Source organism: Anastrepha obliqua, chromosome 2 (genome assembly GCF_027943255.1).
Source record: "Anastrepha obliqua isolate idAnaObli1 chromosome 2, idAnaObli1_1.0, whole genome shotgun sequence".
Taxonomy (NCBI): Eukaryota; Metazoa; Arthropoda; class Insecta; order Diptera; family Tephritidae; genus Anastrepha; species Anastrepha obliqua.
Window position 1 is genome coordinate 112,785,629 of NC_072893.1, and position 19,308 is coordinate 112,804,936.

General features: G+C 35.3%; 2 protein-coding genes across 3 annotated transcripts in view; one reads left to right on the top strand and one right to left on the bottom strand.

Annotated features, from left to right (window-relative positions):
* The first annotated feature begins 180 nt into the window (after positions 1-180).
* On the top strand, positions 181-4,394 carry LOC129238785 (uncharacterized). The gene is made up of 3 exons (XM_054873963.1): positions 181-2,161; positions 2,227-2,298; positions 2,365-4,394. The coding sequence occupies exons 1-3, from the start codon at positions 361-363 to the stop codon at positions 3,501-3,503; spliced, it is 3,012 nt and encodes a 1,003-aa protein (XP_054729938.1). The 5' UTR covers positions 181-360; the 3' UTR covers positions 3,504-4,394.
* Positions 4,395-13,978: 9,584 nt separating this feature from the next.
* The window catches only part of LOC129236822 (serine/threonine-protein phosphatase 4 regulatory subunit 2), a 38,011-nt gene continuing 32,681 nt past the window's right edge, over positions 13,979-19,308 (bottom strand). Inside the window, exon 4 of one of the 2 annotated variants that reach the window (XM_054871067.1) lies at positions 13,979-16,414. In XM_054871067.1, coding sequence (XP_054727042.1) covers positions 14,556-16,414 — 1,859 coding nt within the window. In that variant the 3' untranslated portion in view covers positions 13,979-14,555. The remainder of the gene's footprint in view (positions 16,415-19,308) is intronic. The other variant, XM_054871068.1, reaches the window with a different exon arrangement.

Genomic DNA, 19,308 nt, shown 5'->3' on the forward strand with positions numbered 1-19,308 from the left:
CGTGGGAACGTCATTTCATGTCATCTTTCATTGCGGCAACAACCTGTACTGTAGCGTCATCCCACACTGCAATAGTGCGCTGGCCATGAACCTTCTTGCTAGACGCCAAGTTACAAATAAAAAAGTCCCCGGTAAATTCCCAGTCAACAAAACTCGAAAAAATAAAATAGAACGCAAACGAGATTAAAAACTAGGCGGAGACGACCAATTAGAATGGCTACAAATTGATTTACCATAATCAGCAATTTTTTTGCATGTCACCCTGTTTACATATTGTTGTAGCACTTTATAACACCGATTTTAGCAGAATTGTTTTCGCTTATTGGTACGCGCCGAAAAAAAAATTTTATATTTATAATAATGGAAAACAACGACGTTATAGATCCGTTGGAGCGAGAAATGCAGGCATTGGACTCTTCAAATACTGAGTCAAGTTCGTATTGTTCACAAATAAAGGAATTGCCTCACAGACCTATTATACTTCCACCTTTAATCAAAGAAGAACCGGGGCATAATTTGACTGCATGTGCAACGACAACAACTGAGCCTTCTCAAGTTACATCGAATGTGAATTTGTCGAGTAGCACAACTCCAACACGAGGTATTGAAAGCAATACAAATGAGACTCAAGCAACTGCCAGCGGTGCAGTATGCTCGTCAGCCACAGAGTCACTACGAGCTAATGCATCTATAACACCAACAACCCAAAATGTGCTACTGGATCCAAACATTCGAATTAAGCAGGAAAGATTAGAAGATGATAGTGCAGTGAAAGTAGATTTGGTTCCAAAACAGAAACATAAGAACCGCTTAAATGAGGAAACTGACGGTAGCCCGGCACAACCTATTCAACAGGGCGAGGCGGTAATCAGAATCAAATCAGAGCCTGTGGATAAAACTGCCACTGTAGAGGACTATACAATGCCGCCATCTAACCAAGCATCAACTAAGAACCAGTCGGCAACACAAGATGCGACGATGTACAGCATAAGGGCTGTGGTTGAGGAAAATAAAAATACAGAGGCGGGCAAAGAAACGCTTGGTGGCAGTGCAGAACTTCCCCCACAAGGCGATCTGATAACCACAAACAAATCAAAACCTGTAGGTACAATTTTGGCTTCAGAAGGCAGTACAATTCAGTCTTCTAACCAAGCAACAGCAAACAACGAAACGATTGCACAGAATTCGTCGGAACAAAGCGCGCCGACTGTGTTAAGTGAAAACAAAAATACAGATGCCGTTGAACAAGAACTCGATGAAGTTTTACCAGATAATTTTTTTGATGACTTATTACAAGATGCTGACAATATTACAGCAGCGGCTCTACAAGCAACTGCTACATCTCCTGAGCCAGAAGCAGCACGAAAAGAAACAAATGCGCCTGTAATAAAAAGTGAACCGCTTGATAACCCCACGGTTTCGGAAGTGACACAATCCGCACCCATTCCAGAAAATTTCTTTGATGATTTACTGGTCGATCATGCAGCAGAGCGTGTAGAAGACGTAGTAAACCATGGCCTGGAGATAAAGTACTCAGAACGTCTCAAAGAACTGCAAAAATTGGAATCTATTGAGCAGTTTTCGAATAAAGCTCATAAAAAGCATAAAAAGAAAAAGAAGAAATCACGTAAACGTACACACCCGCATAGTGACGAGGAGGTGGAGCCCAAGGAAAGTGGTCATAAACGTAAGAAAAACAATTCGCGTAGTCACAGCAGAAGTCCAACAACACACTCACAGCTTATACAAAGTCGCAATAGGAGTCCCGATCAGCAGCTAATGCGCACACACATTAAAAATGAACCTTTAGAGGCTCGAGCAAGTCCGCAGCGCAGTGGCTCTCTCTTTCCCCACGATTCAGCGCAATCAATTTGGACACGGCTTGGCCCTATGGGCATTGCAAATTCAGATCCAGAAAAACCGGAAACTAGTGCAGAAGCTGCCAAAAGAGACATGCGACAAAAATCGTGCGGTACGATTCGTGTCAAGTCTGAATTCGCAACATTTCCAATACCAAATTCTCCAGATACTGCTATCGACGAGTCTTCGGATATGTGCTTGCCAGTGCATGAAAAAGAACTCTTCCAGCGACGTATCAAAAACAATAGGAACGAGCTTATAATTGACCTCGCGGCGCCACTGGGTTTCAAACGCATTAAGTGTAAGCAAAATTAAAGCAAAAAGCATTTGGTATATATGTGTAATATAATTTTTATGTCTTTGTAGTAGAAAATAGTATTGAGAAGTCTACTGTCCCCGCTGAAAGTTTCATGCTGCCAAAAGATAAAATTGAACATGGTAAGCGCTGAGCCAGAATTTCAATATAGCACTTCTTAACTTGTTATATACACTTCCATATTTCAGCAAAGCAGCGAGCAATCGCCGCAATCGAGGAGTTCAAGAAGGCAAACAAGCAAAATAGTGCACTTCTCTCACCATTTCTCTATACGACCACTGTGCTCAAACTTCCCAAAAGCAACTCGCATATTACGCAGCAGATACATGAGAATCGCTCGCCATTACACAATGTCAACAATGTTCTTTACAAATTCAACTCGCATGCTAATCAGTTTAATCTGCGCGAATGGGGTCTACAAGAAATGCCCAAAAATGCGGCGAAGGTGGCGAAAATCTTAGGTTTCGATGCGCATGCGCTAGAAGAGAAATTGCAAACAGCCAAATTGCCAATGGGGTTACAAAAGATCGAAAGAGAAAACTTGGAGCAGCAATCTAATGCAATAATAGAACCACAACCCACATTTCTCATTACAGTCTCCACGCAAACGCATAACGTTACGGTATTGGAACCAGCAGAAGCGCGTCGCAAAACCGGTCATGACATAGCCGTACAAACTATTCCAGTTTGCAACAGCATCGCCACACAGACCGCAGGAGCTGCTTTAACGGCCAACAACAGTTACGATGATCTGCCACTAATGCAGCAAATCAAGAGCTTAAATGAAAGCCAATTAATGGCTTTAAGTGATTTTGCCGAGCTCTTAAGCGAACCTGCGCCCGCATCTGGCGCAAATGCTATGGACATGTATCGCCTGCGACAACGCATGATGGATATTTATAAATGTTCACAACTACCCTCGGCATTTGCGCCACACCCCCAAGAACCAACACAAATAGTGTCAATGCGACCAAATATTCCACGCGATCCGCGCAGAGATCGTATGATGATGTTGCAGGAATCAGCAGCACCACCACCACAACCCCCTGCGCTAAGGCAGACGCATATAAGGCACCCATCTCAACCGCCACATCATCGATTGCATCAAGGACCAGCAATGCGAGCACACCCACTGCAGCGAGCGCCACAGCAATGGCCAGCAATGCCGCCGCATTCACAAGAGCAGCCTCCTTTGCCGGCGGCAAGAACAATTCCTGTTATTTCGAATGTACAATCGTATCATCCAACCGCGATATTCCATCCACCGCCAGATGCAACGCATGGGCCTGCTTCAAAATATTTCGGACGCGGCGGTATGCGCCGATGAGCCCGCACAACGTTACCTGTTGTAATATAGATTTTGCATATTGTATTAGTTTATAAATACTTTCTAAATTTCGCAAAGTTAAAAAGTTGTAGCCGTGTTTGTAAACACTCTAGTAATAGCATAGGTAGTTCTGTAATCAAATCGACTATTAAAAAAATACCAAGCTAGCCTAAGTATTTCGCCAACATAAAAGTATTTTACGTTGTTTATTTTGCTTTGACTTTGCTTTATACAAGCACCTCATTTAGCATACCCCACATTTAACAGACTTTATCTATCGTCTAAGAATTAAAAAACGCATTTGCGGTCGCAGTAGTCGAATAGTGGATGTGTGATTACCATTCAGAAGCGCGTAGGTTCAAATCTCCGTAAAACACCAAAATGATAGAAAACGTTTTTTCTAATAGCGGTCGCCCCTCGGCAGGCAATGGCAAACCTCCGAGTGTATTTCTGGCATGAAAACTTCGAACGGTTCCTACAATTTTACAACTTAGGCTGGAGCTGTTCCATAGGGTTGATGAATAAGCAGCCAGTTTGGGGACAAAGTGCTGGTATAACAACAAAAACCACTCAATTGGACAAGTAGTCGAAATGCAAATACATCTGTGAGTGCATAAAAAAATTATTTGAAGACATTGCGCAAAAAAAAAAACCAGTGCAATAATAAATAAAACACCATATAATTTTTTTTCGGTACGGTTATTAATTACATGTATTACTTATTATCAATGCATAATTCGTTTTCTTAAGTTTTTGTTCTGGATTTTTTAAATCACTGCATTTTGAATTTGATAGTTTTTGTTACACTCTTTTAAATTTTGCTCGTCATATATGTATGTATATGATAAAACTATTACTAAATTTTATTGGATTATGCGTTAGTGTTTTTAATATAAATATATGCGGCGCGAACTTATCCTAGTTTTTAAATACGAAGACAAAATTTGATGTATTAAAAATTTATTTATCGTTTTATCCTAATTTTTTAATAAAAAAAAATATTAAAAAAGTCTCCACCAACGAATTATTTTTCATTTTTTAAAGTTGGCCTGCTTTCAAAAAAAATATATATATATTTATGAATAAAAAAAATATTTATAAGTATTCATCGGCTTAACGAATTCAATTACAAACAAAAGTGCATATATTTTGGTTAAATGTAAGTCATTGACTCATTTACGCGAAGTTTTCAAGCAAAGAATAAAATATGAATCGACCATAAAACAGTTTTAAACCATTTGCGCAATAATTTTAAGGGGTTAGGGGTAGTCAGAATTTTCAAAAAATCGATTTTTTTTTTGCATTTTCTTAAAGTATAATGTTTTAAAAATATTGTGTAAAAATTTGAAGTGAATCCGACAAATACTTTTCAAGTTATTCAACAATTAACAAAGGGCGCTCGGCCGCTCCGGAGCCGATAGCAAAACTTTAAATGCGTTTTTCTCAAAACTATGTTTTTCAAACTGGTGAACACTGTAACTTAAAAACCGCTACGTAGATTTCAATAAAATTTATACAGCTTTTGAAAAACATAAAAAACTTGTGCCTGATAGAAGGATTTTTTTTTCAAAAATTTCGATTTTTTTTTAACAATTAACTGTTGGTTTTTTCTTCTAAAATCTGGAAAAAATTTTCTGAGGCCGCCATTTTGTTCATTTTGAAAAAAAAAAAAAAAGCTTCGATCAGGCACAAGATTATCTATTAATAAAACTAATTTTTCTTGTCCGATTGGTTTTAGATGAATCTGCAAGGACTTGTGATGTTCACCGCAAGGGACTTCTGGAGAAACGGGCTTCACACAAACAGCGATAACTTTTGCAATTATTAATTTTTTTTTTTGAAATTTTGGTGAAGTCAAGTTAAAACATGATGTTTTTATGCTATGTTTTTATTTTTGTTAAATAAATTAATTAAGTAGCAAAAAAAAATTCGTGAAAATCATCATTTTTTCGGGCCTCTGACTACCCCTAACCCCTTAAGCAAAAATAATGGATTTTTCCCCCAAACTATTATTATAAATGGGTAAGAACGATAGAATACAAAGATTATGCAGAAGAAGTGGAAAAAATGAGCGTAACTTTGCTGTGATGTAACTGTAGATGAGATGTGTATGAGAGAGCTTAGAGAACGTGATCAACTTTGAAAAGTTGGGTTAGGTTAATGGAAACAAGAGAGGCAAGGAATAGATAGATTATCAGGAATAGTCAACTTTGGTAAACAAAAATATCAAAAGTTAGGTTAGGTTAATGTAAACAAGGGAGTCAAAAGAATAGATAGATTATCAGGAATAGTCAATTTTGGTAAACAAAAATATCAAAAGTTAGGTTAGGTTAATGTAAATAGGGAGATACAAGAAAGGAGCATAGATAGAATACCAGATTTGGCCAACCGAAGCAAAATTGTAAGAGTAACTACGGCTGCCACGTCACCGGGGACTCGGCCCGCTCATTTCACACGTATTCACAAGCACGATAGATTACCAGGTTTAGCCTTCCGAGGCAAAATTGGTTGTCACTGGGCACTCAGCAGCCGAAGTCACTGTAAAATTTTTTCATATATCACCAACCCAATTTCAGTTTTTTCGTTAACAAACCGCTATCATGACCCCGTTGACGTCACCCAATCAACTGATTCTTTACTGAGACCCTGGTTAACAGTCTTATGTTGGCCACACCTCTGCATTCCGTGCATCCCGGAAAAAAGTTGTTTGCAAACAAAGTCAAAGCTAAGCAAAGCTTTCGTCTGCTCAACAGCTGATTCTGTCAAATTCACTAACAACCGAATAGCAGAGGCGAAATATGCGCAACCTTCTGCATTCTCACAAATGCAAAGATAAAATTAAATAAAAAATACCAGTCTAACGGTTAGACGCGATAGAAGTGAAACCTTCCGTAAAACAAACTGAGAGAGAATGAGACGAAAGCAGCATTAGGGGCGGGATAATTATAGGTTCATTATAATATTGCTATAAAGTTCATATTTTATTTTCTTCATTTTATTATTATTCATCCTCAATGTTTTCAATTTCAACAAATGATACGAGTGGCTTATGATAGATAAAATATGATACAAATGCTTTGGTTTGCTAAGTTGCTACGTTTATATCAACATATAATATAACGCTTCATAACTAAATAACTTTTAGGCCAGCGCCGACAGCATGGCGCGGTAGCTGAGCGACTAGCAATGTGAGCTTCCGATCCAAAATCCTTGGTTCGAATCACAAGAAAAAATAAAAGTTATTTTTATTTATTTCGTCGCTACGTTTATATCAACATATAATATAACGCTTCGTAGCGAAACTGGTCGCTTTTTTCGTTTCACTTTTTCTCAAATCACTCCCAACGATTCTAAAGAAGTTTTCACTTCAAAAATCAAAGTGTTCGCACAATTAAATTGAAGCACTAAACAGTCAGCCAGTCAAACCAAAGGTTGGAGCAGAGGCTGGAACTAAACACCTTTGAAAGGTTAAACACCTTGAAAAGACATGAACCAAACACCATTTAATATGCATTTATTTTTCAATAGTTAATAATTGCATGAATAAATAAAAACACAAATATTTCGGCTAAAAAGCCTTGTAAATTCACTATTTCAAACAATAATCGAGATATGTTAAGGGGGGATCCTGGTTTATGAGGTCTAAAAATTGCATTTCTTTGCGATTTTTTTTTTAAGGAAAAAATTAATTTAGCACTGCAAAGTTTTTTCTATCTTTTAATGAACATTTAAAAAGTATAACAAATTTTTGTACTGGTTAAAATAAATTGAAAAAAATGTTTAACATAGAAATTAGTAGAGCGCTGCAACGCTGGAGTTTCCAACTGGCGTACAGAAACAGCTCGTAATTATTATCTAAAGCAAAAAATTCAAATGGATTTCTAATTATCATGATTTTTTATTCTAGATGAACTAAGAAAACTGAGAGAAATTCCAACATTTCAACTTTTTGGAGGTTTTAAAGAAAAAAATGCCTTTCTATAAAAAAAAATTCACTTCAACTTGGTATACAAATCTTTAAAAAATTTTTTTATCTACAGTATAAGCCCGATAAGTACAATTGGAAAATTTCAGCAATGATTGCACTTAGCGAAAAATTGCACTTTTGCGAATTTGTCCTGTGGATCGAGGAATACCTAGGGAAAAATATTTTAACTCTATTCAATGCAATTAATGAGCTCAAAAGATCGATATTCAAGAAAAATGAACACATATTTATTGAAATTAATATGAGTGTGTGCTCCAAAATTCAATTATTTTTTTTAGAAAAACTTTGTTATTTTCGATTGCGTTTTCTCGTAACACTTTTTAAGTGCTTTTGATCGGATATCATGCAAACAAGCGATCTGATTGAATGACAGTACATCGTTCTGTTTACCCCATTTCAAAATTGTATTGACACAGCCAAAAATCGATTCATGCTGGACTTTTTCGGTTGTTTCTTCTTGAGTAGTATCTTCGGGTTCATTGGCTTCACTATCACCTTCATCTATTCCTAATTCCAAAACCCAATTGCGGATTTCATCTGTGTCTGTTTCACCCACATAGTTTTCGACCATCTCATTTAACCGTTGTAATCCTCCAACAAGAAGGGGGCCGTCAATTTCGATATCCAATGGCATATCGTCTGAATTAGATTCAATAATCGCGTCAACTGTTGGGCTTGTACCCAATACGCTTTTCCAGCATTTAGCGATCGTTTCAGGGAGCAATTTCCCCCATGCTTGGCTCAACATGATCACGGCGGTTTTCAAATCAATTTTCTTCAATAGTTCATGTAATGAAGAATCTTTTTCACTAATTATGGTTTCCATTAGCAATGTTTTGTATTGAATTTTCGTCAAGTTAGTAACACCTTGATCCATTGGCTGTAAATTCGCTGTGCAATTGGCCGGAAAATACATCACTTCGATCTCACCACAAACTAATTCTTCTTCGGGCGGATGAGATGGGGCTTGATCCAGCAAGAGTAATGCTTTGGGTGGAACATCATTTTCTTTGGCGAATTTTTTCACTTCTTCGACGAAATTATCAAAGAACCACTTTTTGAAAATATCCTATCACCTAATATCATAATTCACTGGTAGACGAAATTTTTTAAAACAACGCGGATTCATAGATTTGCCGATCGTTAATGGTTTTATTTTGTGGCTGCCATCACCATTTGCACACAAAAGAACACTGATTCGATTTTTTGAAACTTTGTTGCCTGGAGCACTCTTTTCATCGTTCGAAACGTAGGTTTTATTTGGCAAAAGTTTCCAAAAGAGCCCCGTTTCATCAGCATTATATATTTGTGATGTTACATATCCTTTTTCAGCGATTTTCGCCGTCAATTTTTCCTTAAATGGCTCAATAGCTTCTGGATCAAAAGGTAATGATTCACCAGTCACAGTCAAATAGCGAAGTCCGAAGCGTTTCTTGAATCGCGAAAACCATCCATCACTTGCATTGAATTGTGTCCATCCTTTTTTATTTCATCAAATATTTTTAATGCTTTGCTTTTCATTATCAAGCTAGAAACAGGAGCATTTCGTCGCCGCTGATTCATGAAAAACTGGTACAAACGCTTCTCGAGCTCTGGATGATTGCCAAACCGCAAAGTTTTCCGTTTATTTCCAAGTGAAAATGAATTGTATGCATTTTCTTTTAATGAACGGGATTGTTTTTTTATTCGGCAAATCGTTGCCCAATCAACTTTGTATTCGAATGCAAGATCTCGTTGTTTAACGCCTTTTTCAATTTTTTGGAGAATCTCATCTCTTTCTTTCAATGTAACAAAATGTAGATTCTTTTTCACTTTTCCCATGATTTTATTTGATGAAAGCAAAAAAATTGATTCAAACTCCGAACGATTGTTTTACTCTCAAGAACCAGCTTGAAACTGACGCGTGTTGAATGTCACAAACGATTCGATGCCATATTTTATGATATAAGCGCTACAATTTTACAGTTATTTGTAAAAATCAAAAATCACAAAGCGTGAGAACAGTGTTTTTGGTCGCAATAATTCCGAGAACCATAACTGTGCATAGCTATAAAGCTGTGTCTTCGCGCGTGATGAACGCAAATACATTGCCGTATTAAGGGGTAACACCACTGTAGGAATTAAAAAAAATTGATTTTTTTTTATAAGCTTAAAAAATTCTTTGAACCTTTTAAAATACAGAACAAAAAGTTTTATACGTTACCGAAGTTTATTTCATAAATATTTTAAGCTTTTAACCAAGCGTTAGTGACTGCTACCTAACGACTTCTCCAAATTTCCAAACTTTAAACGCGTTTTTCTCAAAACACGTTTTCTGAAATTGGCACGCAGCATAACTCAAACAATTTTAAATATTTGTAGTCAGGTTTTTCACTACGTCTGTATAATAACCTTCTTAAGAGAAGAGCGTAGGGGATTTTCGATAGATTAATTTAAACGATTGTTATAATTATTTAAATGCCGTTTTTTTAGTCCAAAATAGAGTTTTTTCCTTCAAATGCTTGCTAATTCCACAAAAATAAATATTTTTTAAATCCCCTACGTGTTTCTCTAGCTATTCTTATCTAGATTAAGAAAAAAAATGTTTCTTTGTTCCAGATTAAAATTTGCACCCTCTGTACTGCGTGCCGCGGAACTCCTTCAAGAGAAACCACATTACAAAAATGTCTCCAATGCCGCCATTTTGTAAAATTTTTCGATCAAACTTTGTAGTTTTGTATTTTAGTATATAAGTAATAACTTCTCAAATCAGAGTGATTCCTTTCCCTTTCCTTCTGTACAAAAAAATTCTTTTTTTATAAATCGTGTTTATTTTACGCGTGTACAGTGGTGTTACCCCTTAAGCAAAAAATTTCTTCGAACAAGAATTCTTTTGCGGCCGAAAATGCAATTTTTTATTGCTCTTTTCGAGTTTTCTATGGACTCAAAATCGAATTGTACTTTCCGCGAAATTGCAGTTATCGGTAGTGCACTTATCGGGCTTCTACTGTACTTTGTTAGTTCAAATAGAAGAGAATTTAATACTGAAGGGAACAAGCTATGATTCATTTCAAAAGGTTCATTATTTTTTTTTATTCATGTACGCCAATTCAAAGAAATCATAAAAATGAAAAGTCGAGAAAAGAAGATAAAGTTTGTACTCGTACTATAGCTGTCCGGTCACAGCGTAACTACCTAACGCTCGCCTACCTTTGGCTTTGTATCTACGGAAATATTGAGAATTAGGCTCTGTAACTTTGTGTGAATATTCTGAAATATATTAGGAATCGCTTAAAACGAAAAAAAAAAATTTATTTTTTTTTACCTTATAAACCAGGCTCCCCCTTAATCGTTTCAAATTCTCAAAGTTTATATGCTTGCATGAAAATCAAGGCAGATGCTTTTAATTGCATTATTTTCTAACTTACTTTGCGTTTTATCTTTCGTATTGAAAAAAAAAAAACATCCTCGTCGAATTAAGACGCTTGAGCAACAAAAGTTTTGACATAGTATCACGGGTACCGTAACTGGGCGCCTGAAATTATTATTGTTGTTGTTATTGTAAATTATAAAATTTTCATCACACATTCACGACGATTGCGCTCTTTTTGGTTACAATTTCGCATCGTACCGGTATCATAAATCCGACTGCCGTGAGAAATTATATCCAGATGCTGTTATGGCTCTCAAATAAGCGAGTTGCCGGCGCATGCTTTAACTTATGAGAACAACAACAATTGACTATATTACTTTACTGCCGTGAGAGAAATTATATCCAGATGCTGTTATGGCTCTCAAATAAGTGAGTTGCCGGCGCATGCTTTAACTTATGAGAACAACAACAATTAACTATATTACTTTAATGTAGTGATTCAACGCTGTAGTTGCTTTAATTCATTTTCAACTTCGTGCAGAAAACTTAAAAATTGTATTTTTTCGAGTTTTTATTCGCAATTTATTAAAAATGTGGTTTTTTTGTTTTTTTTTGCTAAATGAATAGTGGCTTAAAAATATCCCTCATTGAAACGTATTTCAGATACTTTATATGGTAAAATAATCGTTTCATGCGCTCTTACAATTTATAAATTAAGGATAATGAAAATATTTTAGTTTTTGTTTTAGATATACAGGTGAAACCCATTTTTCTTCACAATTATTAATTCGCTGTATAAAATGCTGTTTAGCGTTATTTTTAAATATTTTAGTGTATCCACCAACAAATTATTTTTCATTTTTGAAAATTGGCCTGCTTTCACAAAACAAAACTATTTATTAATATATTCGTAATAGTAAATATATATTAACGTAATAGTAAATAGTAATTGTAATTGTAATGGTATGGATATTAAAAATAATAAAAACGCTACTTGTTGTTTATTTATTTATATATGTAATTAATATATAAAAACTTTATATAATGTGGTTTTTAATTTGTTGCATCACTGTATTTCGAGTAATTCTCCGGCACAATTTATTATAAGCATTTTTATTTTATATATGTACGTATATGGAACTTTCGTCGATTGGAAGTCAGCAGAATACAAAAACAAAAATATATAAAACTTTATGCTTGAGAATTGTGCAAGAAATGCTAGGCGTGAGAAAAGGTTGACAACGCGTTTTGTAGTTCGAGTTATTCGTTATATTTGCTGGAAGTGTTCATAGAAGGTAATTCCGTTGATAATAAAATATTGAGAAAAGAAAAGTAATAAATAAGGAAACCAGCTCTTTGAACTTCATTCTCGCCATAAACAGCACTGAACGCATTATTGAGACTATCCGTCATAAACAACCGTCATAATCAAACTGTCAGTGCCGAAATTTAAGCTTCTTTCTTTTGCGATTTGATTATTAGTAATTTCACAAACTGCAAATGCAGAGCTCACGCCGCCTTGAAGCATTAGATGGTTTTTAAGAGAAGCAGTTAAAATTCCTCCGAGTGTATTTCTGCCATGAAAAAGCTCCTCATAAATTTGCCGTTCGGAGTCGGCTTTAAACTGTAGGTCCCTCTCCACATGTGGAACAACATCAAAACGAACACTACTAAAAGAGCAGTTATTTATTTTATTTTTTTTTTTAGTTAAAATTTTCCCAACTCAATCCAGTATGAGCTGAATATACATAAAATCGGTCAAGGACTTTCATTCCCATTCCTTAAATGCGAGAAGTGGAACCTAGAGAGAAAAGCTCTGCAACGAGCTATTGGTGCATTTACACCTGAAGAAATAATCCAGAAAATGATGATAGACGACGAAAAATGAAACGACGTCGCAAATTTCGTGGAGGATATTATCCGAAGAAAGAAGCGTGAAATGGAAACTTATGCTGAAGAGAATTGAGCATAGGTTTCTCAAAACAGGCGACCCTGGATGCAGGGTAAGTAAGTAGTGTCCTTCTTAGGACGCCGTCTTGGCCCTCTACCTCGAAGCAATGCGAAAGCAATCCCGGGGTGGAGGGAATGATCCAGGAGAAGAGGAGGGATATTTTTAGTGGAATCACCACACGCGTAGTAGCGACGGTTACTATATGGTGCGAAGGCATTTTTAACCCAACCTCAGGGCCAAAAAAACAAAAAAGAATTGGTTCAATTTGTGATTACCTCCGAAAAATAAAATGCTGTTAAGCCTAAAAATTACATTTTCATACAGATGAGCACAAAAACTATCGCCATATTTTGAAAATATCGAAATTGTAAGCCATAAACAAAATATAATCGGAGATCGCACGAAGTTGTTTATGCTTGTAAGAGCCATAGAATTATTATTATGTCATTTAAGCAAATTTTAGCTGCGCGAATTTGGCGTAGGCAATTTTTATTCATTAAACCCACAAAAAAAAATGAAAAACTAACAACAAAAAATTTTAGAGGTTCAAAAGTTCCTCAATATCTGTAATATTACGACGCTACTCAATAACAAAACCCCATTACCAAGACAATCGGTTGTACATAGCGCAGTGATTCGCCGTTTACTCGACTGAAGACTGCTATTTTAGAGGTTTAACCCTGCCACCGAAATAATTTGGAAATACGAATAAGAAGAGCAAAGCGTGTCGCCAGTACAGGAGACAAATTCCCTTCTCTCTTCCGCGGCCGTCCTTCACCCCCGAACAAAATGTTTCCCTTCCAGATGTCTCCTCGTGTAAATGGGCACAATCGCTTGTACATAACGCAGTGATGTCTTACCCACTATTTGTTGTCTTACCCAGTCAGTCGAAGCGGCAAGTTGCTATTACCAACCGTTAATGTTAATTGACTTCGATACCAACATTAAGTGGATTACCAACCGAAAGAGGGCTTAGTATGGCCGTTATTCCAACAACAAAAGATAATCTTAACCCTCTCCAAAGACCAACAGCAAAGAATTTGACATTTGAATGTTATGAACATACATACGTACATACATATAAACACGCCTTACCCTCAGCAAAAAACTATTTTTCTCTGTTCTTTTCTCACATATCCGCTAGCACGTTTCTCATTCAAAGCAATGCAAATAAAAAGAAATCGTTTTCAAAACGGTGTCGGTTGCACCACTAAGTTAAAAAATTAAGAAATTTATTTTACTTTTTGCATTTTTCAATTATTTATTTACTATTGTTGGCTCACTTTGTTTAAACAAATAAAATAGATAAAATGAACAATTTTTAATACCAACTCAATACTTTTAAATTAAAAGCAAATTCGTGCTGCTTACCGTCCATGGCGAGAGTTGCATACACTCGTCATATGGTACGGTACGTCACATTTCACTGCTTATTGTTTAATGTATATGTATGTGTATTTAGTTTTTACTTGCCAACCATATTTATTTTGTTTTTGTATTTCTTTCATATTTTAAGTTTTAATTATTATTATTTCTTCTTCTTCATAGTTTAAATTAACTTACATTAATTTCGTACATATTCATGTAAATTTTGCTTATGCGCCTAAAAACACGCTACATATTCAAAAAAGTGTTAAGTATGAAGAATCGCTTTGCGTCGCGCCATCATTGACGTCGACGTCTTTCACAATTAAATATTTTTTTGTCGTATTGTATGCGTGTGGAAAATATTATTGTGTAGTCTGTTGTGTTGCCACTAAATTACTGATCCATTGCCTCTTGACTGGTGTCGTCCACCTCCATTCCGGCCGGTTCGTCCTTGGACGGTGGTGGTGGCTCATTGGCATCAGTGGCCATTTCAGTGGCAGCATTTGTCTCGGCCATAACAACTTCATTGACCGCAGGTTGGGCCTCTTCGATCGGCACATCCTCCATTGGCTGATCGTTGAGTGCTAGGGTCGGTGTTGGGGTGGGTGTTGGCGTTGGCGTTGGCGTCGGTGTAGCAACAGGAACTGCAGCAATGGCTTCAGCTGAGTCCGCGGTTGTTGGCGGAATTGGAGTTGTAGCTGGAGCGGTAGCGTTGGTGTCCTCAGCTGCGGTTGCACTATCAGCAATTGAGCTCTGTACAGCTTCGGTGGTGGTTGGAACTTCACTTTCGCTAGCGGTATCAGTGGCGGCTTTAGCAGGTTCGGCATTACCTTCATCAGCCGCGGGAGTTTCGTTTTTAGCAGGTGAAGCGACAGCTTTCACCGTTTCTTCTTCAGCGGGTTTACTGGTGGCATCAGCAGTGGACTTCTCAGTGATCACAGCTTCTGCCTCGTTGGTTGTAGTTGTAGCAATCGCAGCTGCTTTCTCTTCTACCTTCTTTTCCACTTCTTCTGCAGCGGCTTCAGCAGTGCTCTCAGTCTTTTCGGATTCTTTTGTTGTCGTGGCAGTGGCGTCTGCGGCTTCAGCTGCGGGCTTTGGCTCATCAACTGGCTCTTTCTTTTCAGCAGCGACTGCTTCGGCCTCGGCAGTCGTTGTCTGTGGCGCAACTTCTTCCTCTTCGGGTGTGCTTGTAGAAACTTCTGCCTTAGCTTCAGTATCAGTCTCATCTGCCTTAACAGGCGCCGGCTCCTTTTCAACTTTATCTGTGGGTTTAGCACTGTCTTTGTCACTACCACTAACAACCGGTTCGTCAGCAACTTCTGGCGTTACAGCTACTTTCTCGACTTCGGGCTCAGCTGATTTTTCAAGAGACTCAGTGCTTGTGGGAGTGGCAGCTGCCACAATCACTTCCTTTTCGCCCTTCTCAATCTCTTGCTTTTCAATAATCTTCTCTTCGTCTTCAGCTGCCTTCGACTTAGAATCAGGCGTTGCTGCTGCTTCTTTCACCTTATCAGCTTCAACTTCTTCGGTAGCGGTTTTCTCATTTGAATTAGTTGCTTCGACTTCAGCTTTGCCATCAACTTCTTCCTTATTGTTGGTTTCAGGCTCCGCTTTAGCTTCAATCTCCTGCTCCACGCTCTTCTTGATTTCTTTCTCGTCCGTCTTATGCACAGCTTTTTTCTTTTCATCCTGTTCTTCCTTCTTAGGTTCTTCGTTCTTTTCCTTCAACTCTTCTTCTTTGCTCTCTATTTCCGTCATTTCAGCATCCTCTACGGCTGCCTTAACCACCTCTGCTTTCGGCTCACCATCAACTTTATCACTTTCCTTGGTCTTACCATCGACAATCTTCGATTTGTCGTCATCTTGTGCCACTTTCGAGCTACTTTGTTCTTCTTCAGTCTTTTCGGCAACTTTTTCTTCTTTCGCATCCAAATCCAGCTTAGCCTTCTTCGGATTCGGCAGAATGTCATCATCGGTTGTGGCATGCTTGGTGGCAACCGTCTCAGTCACAACGGGCTTGTCAGACTTAGACTCAGAAGACTCTGGTGACTTCTCGCCCTCAGCTACTGCTGCTGTACCATTGCCATTGCCAGTACCGTTACCGTTTTGCCCCTCCATATTGAACATCGACTCATTCTCCATGTCGATATCGACATTGACATCCAAGGATAAATCGCCGTTAACAACCGAGTCCAATGAATCACCGTTTTCACTCTCAGTGCGTTTACGGCCAGGTTCGATGGTGCTCACTACTGGATTTCATAAAATAGAAGAGAAAAGCAGACCATTGTTGAGTATTTGATGTAAAGTAGGAAGAAGCAAAAGAAGCAAATGTAGAAAAAAAGTAAAAAGCAAATATAAATACGAGTAAATTAAAATAAAATAAAAGAAAGTAAAACGAAATAAAACTACATAAAATATTGAAAATTCGTGATATAAAAAAATAAATAAAATAAAGTACAAGATACAAATACAAAATTAAATAAAGTAAAAAATTAAAACAAAATGAAAACTAGAGTAAGATAGATGAATTAAAACAAAAATTATAATAAAATTAAAAAAAGTAAGTCAAAATAAAAAAAAATTAAACACAACACAATACAAAATATTAATAAAATACAAAATAAAATAAATTAAAATAAAGTGAAAAAAATAAACCAAAATAAAAATAAAGGAGTAAGAAAGATAAATTTAAAAAAATAAAATAAAATAAAAACATAAAAATTAAAAAAAAAAAATAAATTTAAATAACTTAATTAATAAAATACAACAAATTGATTAAATAAAATAAACTAAAAAATAAAAATAAAATTAATTGAATTAAACTAAAATAAAATATATTACAAACTATAAAATTAAATTAAATATAATAAAAACTATAAAATTAAATAAATAAAAATGTCAACAAAAAAAGCTAAAAATAAAAATTTAAATATATAATATTAAAAGTAAATAAAATAAAGTGTAACAAAAAAGAAGTATAAACAAACAAATAAAGTAAATTGAAAATAAATTAACCAAATTTTTTTTAAATTAAACTAAATTTTTTTAAATAATACAAAAAATGTATTAAATAAAATTAATTGAAATAAACCAAAATAAAATATATTATAATAAAACCTATAAAATTAAATGAATAAAAATGCCAACAAAGAAAGCTAAAAATAAAAATGTAAATATATGAAAAGTAAATAAAATAAAATATAACAAAAAAGAGTGACAAAAAAACAAATAAAGTAAATTGAAATTAAATTAACTTAATTTTTTTTTAATAATAATATATAATACTATAATACAAAAAATGTATTAAATAAGATAAAATCAAATAAAATAAAATAAACTAAACTAAAATATAAAAATAAAATTAATTGAAATAATCCAAAATAAAATATATATTAGTAAAAACTATAAAATTAAATAACTAAAGGTCAACTAAGCAAAAACAAAAAATAAAAATTTATTAAAAAAAAAAAATAAAACAATAAAATAAATGCAACTTTCTTCATAAAAAAGAAGTACAAACAAACAAATAAAGTAAATTGAAATGAAATTAACTTATTTTTTTTAATTGAAATAATCCAAAATAAAATATGGTAAAAACTATAAAATTAAATAACTAAATGTCAACTAAGCAAAAGCAAGAAATAAAAATTTAAATTTCAACTTTCTTCATAAAAAAGAAATATACACAAACAAATAAAATAAATTGAAAATAAATTAAACTCAAAATTTTTTTTTTCTAAAATGAAGTATAATATAGTTCGCTGAATAAAAAATGTATCTATTGGGGACTTGATTAAGTTCTCTCCGTTTTTATTCCCCATAGAAATCAATGCATTACCAAATAAAAAAAAAATAAAAAAAAAATCTACGGCTATTTAATTGAGAGCTTTACTGTTCGCCAGCCTTTTTTAAGGTTATGTTGAAGGAACGACTAATTTTTTGAGGTTATATTGGAAGAACGACTAATTTTTCGAGGTTATATTGCTATATTGAGGTTATAATGCTACCTAGCCAGATTTTGTAACGACGGTCAAAAGAAGCAGTAAACGGAAGTAAAAACTGCCGATAAATAAGTTGGGTGGCATTTGTCTTCCCAATTAGAGTATGCTCGGGTAATTTTGTGCAATTTTGGGACATGCGGTTGTACTTTATAAACCTGAAAATGTATTTATTTTCTTCCGCTTCCGATTATCTTCCATTCTTAAATATTGTTTTTTTTTGTGTAAAACACTTCCTACCCCACTGCCGCTTGCATCCGAGCAAAGGTCTCCATCAATCAAAGCTTTTATTACATTGTTTTTAAACTTTAGCAGATTATTTCTTTGAATATGAAAAAATTTTAATCGTGTAAAACAATGCCTTCTGAATCCATACGTAAGCTCTCGTTTTCCCCACTTTCGGGTCTACTATAACGACCTTGGCTTTTGACTCGGCCAAGATCTGCATATTCAAAAAAAAGTTACGCGCAATTTACATCGGTGTTATAAAAACAAAAACAACATTGCTTTTATTTGCTCGTTATGAAATTTTAGCTTCTTTACTTTTAACATCAAAATAATTTTATTTTTATATCATCTAAGCCAGTATCTACGGCAATAAATCCTCCGAAGATCTGTATGTGTCACCTCTTTTAAAAAATAAGACCTCTTCTATTTGCAACTTCTCTGCTCGACTAACTTGACGAAAAAAGTCCATGTAAAAGCAACAACAAAGTTATCGAGCAAGATAGTTACTGTCCCAGCGTTGTCGGATCCATGTGTGTCTGCTTATATAATTCTTAGCAGCCACTTTCAAAAAGTAGATCAACATTTCAAAATTAATCTGTCAAAATTTCATGAAAGTCTAAGTTCCTTTACCCAATGAATGAAAAAATACCCATTAAATTCCAATAAAAAAAAGTGGTGCCCAAATTTATTTGAAAGATTATTTCCATTGTACGTAGGTAGGTATTTATATAGTATTTCTGCCCTAGCAATGGAAAAATGAACATTGGCGGTCGAAAACGATTTTATCGATTTTCAAAATATTCTCCAATACCAATACACTTTTGCATTCGTTCGAACAAAGTTTCGTAGCAGTTTGTTCAGTCGCGTTTCCGTTTGTGTGCGATACAATACGAACACACTTTTATCAGCACAAGGTG

Coding starts and splice junctions, on each gene's coding strand:
- LOC129238785 (XM_054873963.1), top strand. CDS start 361: ATGGAAAACAACGACGTTATAGATCCGTTGGAGCGAGAAATGCAGGCA. Junction 2,162..2,226: donor GGGTTTCAAACGCATTAAGT/GTAAGCAAAATT, acceptor ATGTCTTTGTAG/TAGAAAATAGTATTGAGAAG. Junction 2,299..2,364: donor AAAAGATAAAATTGAACATG/GTAAGCGCTGAG, acceptor TCCATATTTCAG/CAAAGCAGCGAGCAATCGCC.